Raw genomic sequence first — 6,349 nt, forward strand, 5'->3', positions numbered from 1 at the left:
GTAGACTTAATTGGTCCTTTTCTCTCCAACCTCCTCGATCTGGCACTTGTGTGCCGCTGCTGAAGCTTCCCCACTAATCTCCCATTTACTTGGCAATTCACTCCGCCAGACAAAAAGTCCGCCTCTCGCTATTCTTCTCTTCCTGTCTCAAACGAGCTCCTTTGTGACCCGTAAATTGCCTGAATCTCCTGGCGATCCCCCATTGGCGTAGGTAGCCCAAAGAAAGATGTCCACATGTTGTTGACAGCTGATTAACGCGCGCTCCTGCTCCCGCTCTGCTCCGTTCCTCCCCGGCTCTAATCTCCTCCGCGTGGGCGCGCCTTAATTAAAGCTACCGCTCGTCAATTAACGTGTTTGTGGATGTTGATGCGGTTGCTCAGATGTTGGAAAGGTGCAGAAAAAAAGTGCGGAGAAAAGGGCAACGTGCGTGCCTGTAGGTTGTTTACTGCACAGATACTGTTGTTCATATCCTGCAGGCTGCAGGCCCCACTGATGTGCGCATACGGCTGCTCCGTGTGTGTGTGGATTTTCTTTTTCTCGTCGCACATATTGCTTTGTGTAAATTGAAACATGCGTCTTGCAGCAAGTATCCCCTTCCACAAATTAATATTTCTTGAATGTTCCTTGGGTTAAACCCTTCACACGGTGTGCAGATGTGTGGATGATGTGTGGGAATGTGCAAACAAGTGTCTTTGGTATTGTTTCTGTGAATTTGGACGTTTAGCTTCACAAGGGAATTACTGGGACTTTTTTTTTTTTTAGACAGTGCTGACATTTTTCTTTGGTTAGTGACGGCACAAACAAAGACACATGGAGAGAAAGACAGGATTTGCAAGGTGGAATAAAAATCATGGTTTTCTATGTAGGCTATATAATTTGTCATTATTGTGATTTGAAATTGCAACTCCAACTCGCATATGTTTGTTTATATGATAAAATTTGATTTATTTATAAAATTATAAACCCTCCCCAGAGCAAGCATCACGACGACAATGGCAAGGAAAAGCGTCCATCAAGCGAAAACATTTAGTCTCCAAATTGTCGGCTGTAAAGCCTCGTTGCGACTTTTTCAGTTCAAGTTTCTATAATCTGTGATCATTTCATTTGAATATTGTTGTTATTTGGGACATGATTCCAGTCTTTATTGTAGACTAACTGTCAGTCCCCCAGTCCTTTCGACTGTTTTACTGAAGTTAACAGTCGTATAGATTTCTTGTTCAGACTGATGAAATAGGTGAGCAGGGCATTCATCTACCAATATTAGCCCTGCCAGGCTTCCGCAGGCCTGGACGGCCTGGCCGATTGCTAATCGGCTGTTAATAGAAAGAGCGCCATTTGGGAGCACGGATCTACCTCTTCACTGAATGTGTGCAGGAATAATATTGTTCCAGAAGCCGTGCAGAGAATAACTTGTGCTCTATTAACGTAGAGGCCCAGATGAGGAGCTGCGGCCTGAGTGCTCCATTATCTCCTGTTCTGATGAGCGGCTCCGAATGAGACATGCCCCCCCCCCCCCCCCCCCCCCCCCCCCACACACACACACACACACACACACAGTCCTACAGTCGAGCCCCCCGGGGCCATTTAGCTGATTAATGTAATTCGCTTTCAAGGGCCCGTGTTATCTCTGATCATTTGCGTCATTACGCCGGAGTCAAGTGTAAATGCTGCATTTTTAAGATCGTGTCTGTCAATAAATGTTGAGGCAAAGTGGCTGCAGAGCATACATCAGAGCCAGACTCAGTCTTTATGTGGCTTTCAAACACAATAGCCTACTGTTGGGATACATACTGTATGCTGCCAGTAGATGTGTGTTCTTAACTTGTGTGTCAGTCAGCTAAAACCCTCGTTACCCCTGCACAATGCTTCCAAACTTCGTATTATTCATATTATTCATTTTTATTTTCAAATCCATTCAAAATTTGAAACAACATAGCTCAAACATTCACTTTTTATCATAAGTTATAACTTATTTATTCACATTAACACATTTTCCGTGTAATACATAACATGGCAATGCGCTGTCCAGGCAACTGGCATCTTAAATAACTTTTAATTTTCCATAACCTATTATTTACAGTCCCGTCGTGAAGACATGTCTCCATTTGTAAAAGAAAACGCTGTCTAGAGACAAAACAAAACAAAAGCAAAAAACAAACAAACAAACAAACAAAAAACTATAAGGTTGATGTTGTTCTGGTCTGTTCTTTAGTTCCTGTTAGGACAATTAGGCAATTTGATTACCACAGTTCTTTTTCAGGATGTCCCCGATCTTCTCTCCAAATAGTTGGAGTTCGGCTACAAATGCTGAACCAGTTTTTGAGCCCTCGCTGTCCGAGAGGGAGTGCTGAAAGTGTTCAGCTCTGCAGCTCTCTGGAGGCCTCGGACGCCGCAGAGAAGACGCTGTCGTGCAGCTTCCTGATGTGTTTTTTCAGGTCGAAGTTTCGACAGAAGCCCTTGCCGCAGGTGGCGCAGGTGAAGGGCTTCTTGTCGTTGTGCGTGTGCATGTGGAACGTCAAGTTGTAGATCTGGTGGAAGGCCTTGTTGCAGATGGAGCACTTGTACTGCTTCTCCCCACTGTGCGTCAGCTTATGGTTCTTGTAGTTTCCTGGGAAGCAAAAGAAGGGACTAATGAGCACAGCCTGAGAGGAAGAAGGACTGGATGATTTAACATAAAGACAGAATTATTATTATTATCATTATATAATATAATGATGATAATAATAATGATATTATTACTGGTGGATTATATAACAATAATAATAATAATAATAATAATTCCGACCATCAGTTTTAAAATCCAGAAGATTTAAAAAAGTTACAGACAGCTCTTTATTTTTTTTTCGTCCGTTTCTCTCTCTCTTTTTTTTTTAAATCTTTTCTCTTTTCTATAACTGATCCGTTCAGCACACATTTTAATGTGACCTGCTGTTGGAAATGTGTGGATAATGTTACATCAGCTGATGCTGTAACTTCCAGCAAAACAAAATAAAAATAAAATAAAAAAAGACATAGCCTACTAAGGTCTTCCTGCGTGAAAACGGCCTAAAATCGAGTTAACAGAAGTATAACAGGCAGGTGGAATAAAGTTGTATATCATATCAAATGTTACAGAAAAATGATCACGGAAAATTTAACCCAGACATAATGGATTTGACACGCACCACGATAGCAAGTCTTATTTTTCTTGGACTCATTGAAAGCAGAGAATTTATTTATTATGGCTGAATTGTTCTGGAGCCTTTTTCAGTACCGAAAGGACAGAGAAGTAATTGATCATTTCTCAGAGCCCTTAGAGTTATTTGCAGAGGCTATATGCGCTGCTGTAATGTTAAATCTGTAATTAAATCGCCAGTTTTGTGACTTTGTTAAAACAAAAAATGCTTGCTTTATTTGAAAAATCTGAGAAACGAATTGAGCTTTCTGTTAAATAAAGTTTTTATGGAGGAACGGCTGGAGGGGAGAGAACTGAGGGATGCATTAAAAGTAAGGATGAAAGAGGCCTCCTTTCCTTCTCATTTTTCCCCGCCAAAGGCAGCCATCCATTGTGAAGTTAGAGCCTCGCCGGTCCCTCTGCTCTGCGCAGCCTTCATTAATTAAGTTTTTGTGTGTTGGAGTCAAGAAGTTGTCAAACTTTGTTAAAATCAAGCGCAGCGGCATCTCAACAAAAAGCCCCGATTCCCAACTTTGTCGGGGTCTAACAGCTGACCCAGAGCAAATGCTGCCATCTTGAAGGGAGAATTAGTCCGTGTAAAGTGACATGTCCTATTTCCACTGATCGCTTCATGCTTATCGGAGGGCTGCAATTATTTCCCCCTTTTATTACCGAGGGCAGCGGCATATGCTGCTGCTTTCACCCCGGCTAATATTTATTTCAACACAAGACAAATCCCAAAGTCTGGAGATCCCGTGCACTTTGACTGACTAATATGTTTGTTGAGAAAGAAAAAGAGTTTCTTCTTAAGTGACGTGACATAGCTGGACACAACAACTGGAGAATCTGAAGACCAGCCGCAGAAAAGCTACATTACACACAGCAACACTGCAAAGGCATCCAGCAACATTAAAGGGTAAAAATCCGTCAAGAAAGCACGGTGCAGGAAGTCCTTAAATCAAGGATCCCTATAAGTCCTGATCGATCGATCGATTAACTGATTATGTTAATGAGAAAGATTTGTCACCTGTTAAAAGAGCAGAGATTTTCTAGAAATAGCAATAAATGTGGCCCTTCATTTTTTTCTCACCATTTTAATTTAAAGTCATTTTATCATGCAATTATTATTGTTGTTGTTTTATTTGTAAACTCAATGCGAGCCACCATATTTACGCATTTTTTGGAATACCCTATTGATTGGTCTAATTTGGCTGATGCATTTTATTTATTCATTTATTTATTTTTTTAAATTAAATACATACATTATCTCTCAGATTCTATGAAACGTTCTTTACCTTTTTGATGGAATCCTTTCCCGCAGAACTCGCAGACAAAAGGTTTGTAGCCGGCGTGGATCCGTACGTGAGTGTTAAGCGTTGAGCTTCTGTTGAACGCTTTCCCACACTGGTTGCATTTATGAGGTTTTTCCTAGACAGCGGAAAAATAAAGAGAAAATACACCTTTGAAACTAAATAAAAGCCAAAGCTTGGATTTCACAAGTCGGACAAAGATAAAGAAACGCGCTGTAAGTCCCGTCTCACCTGTGTGTGGATGATCTTGTGTCTGCACAGTGTGCTGGCCTGACGGAATCCCTTCCCGCACACCTTACATACGAAGGGCCGGGCCCCGGTGTGCACCGGCATGTGTCTGGTAAGATTGTAATGAGCGTTAAACACCTGCGGAAGATCGAAAATGCGCACAGAATTAGAATCATTTGAACAAACACTTTCAGAGATTTTAGAGTGAAAGTGTCTCAGACAAAAAAAAAAGGAGAAAATAAAAAGGGGATGTGGAATTTAATGCTAACGAATAATTATGTGCTTAGTTTGAATTGTTGATTGTTTAGTGGAAGTTTTAGTTTTAATGGAATACGTCTTTAGATCACATTTTACTGTTATTTGCTTAAATAATGAAATCTAAAGTAGAGTATATTGTTATTTTATTTATTTAGTGTATTCCACAAAATGAATAAATACATATTATTGTATATACATCCTATATTCTCGTTTCGAACCTTACCTTGCCACACACTTCACAGGTGAAGTTTTTGGGCTTTCCGTCGGCACTGGCACTGCTACTGAGTTTGCTGTGGGTCTTAACGCCGTTCTTCTCGTTGGTCAGGCCGTGGTTTTCTTTGACTATCTGGTCCAGCTGCCCTGGTAGGTGTTCCTTGTGCGGATATTGGGGTGTGGGCAGCTTGTCTGCGCCAACCTTGGCCAGCTTGGCGTTCTCAAAAAGTAAGAGTCTGTGGTGCGCCGACAGAGAGGCCTGGGCCTGCGGGCTGGAGAACCAGTGTCCGGCCAACAGCTCCGACTGCTGGTACGCAGAGTCCAGGTAGTTGAGATAGTAGAGCGAGCCGCCACTGGGCACGGCGACTGCCTGGTGGAGGACTTGTGGTTTCACCACCCTGCTCCCCGACGTCAGCAGCGGCTGCTTCAAGCCCGGATCCGCTTTGCTGCACATGCCGCAGCTCCCTTGGCACGGAGCGGCTGCAGAACCGCAAAAAGTTCCCCTGAAACTGGCTCTCCAAAGCTCCGAGTAGTTCATCAGCGCCTTGGTTTGGAGGTCGTAGCTGAAGGGCTGTAGCGGGATCATGCAGGGTATCGGGGAGCAGAGCCCCAGCAACTTCTTCCCCTCCGACCGCTCCTCTGCGCTCCCTTTCGGCTCCGAGCTTTTGGACATGATCCGGTCTATGGAAAAGGCTAGGGTTTTGGGAGGTGCGGACGGTCCGGTCCTGGCACAGGACATCACTGTCTCCAGAGAGGCAGAACTTGCCATTTTGTTGTTGTTTTGTTTGCAGCCGAGCAGAACTTGGGGTGAGCAACTCCCGGTATAGTCCGACCCGCTTATCCAGCTGCCCCGCGTCTTTTCACTCTACTGAGCTCCCAGCAGAAAAGACAGGAGGACACATCAGTTTAATAAGCACCTTGCTGTCACAGTGTCATGCATTTGCATTCAAATGGCCATCCCCCAAGCAACAATAGCATCCAGGGGTGATGGATTAATGCTCATTAACTAGTGCACACAAAATTAACAGGGCATTACAGAGCTCGTTAGGAAGATGACGAAGAAGAGGGGAGTGGAGCAAAAAGTGAAAAAAAAATAAAAAAAATGTTGTATTTGGAGTTCCCGGAGAACGCATGAGAATAAAGTTGAGTCTGTGTTGGAGTTTTCTTCTTTAATGGTCAGACGGGA

The 6,349-nt window shown here is 43.2% G+C and overlaps 1 protein-coding gene across 1 annotated transcript; it reads right to left on the reverse strand.

Moving 5' to 3' along the window:
• Positions 1-2,357: 2,357 nt before the first annotated feature.
• Positions 2,358-5,932, reverse strand: fezf2 (FEZ family zinc finger 2; the record flags this gene model as incomplete). The annotated part of the gene is made up of 4 exons (XM_084543812.1): positions 2,358-2,608; positions 4,450-4,582; positions 4,696-4,830; positions 5,174-5,932. 4 exons carry the CDS (start codon positions 5,930-5,932, stop codon positions 2,358-2,360), a joined length of 1,278 nt encoding a protein of 425 aa, XP_084399938.1.
• Positions 5,933-6,349: the final 417 nt, after the last annotated feature.

This window comes from Chelon labrosus, assembly GCF_963514085.1.
Source record: "Chelon labrosus genome assembly, chromosome: 4".
Lineage (NCBI taxonomy): Eukaryota > Metazoa > Chordata > Actinopteri > Mugiliformes > Mugilidae > Chelon > Chelon labrosus.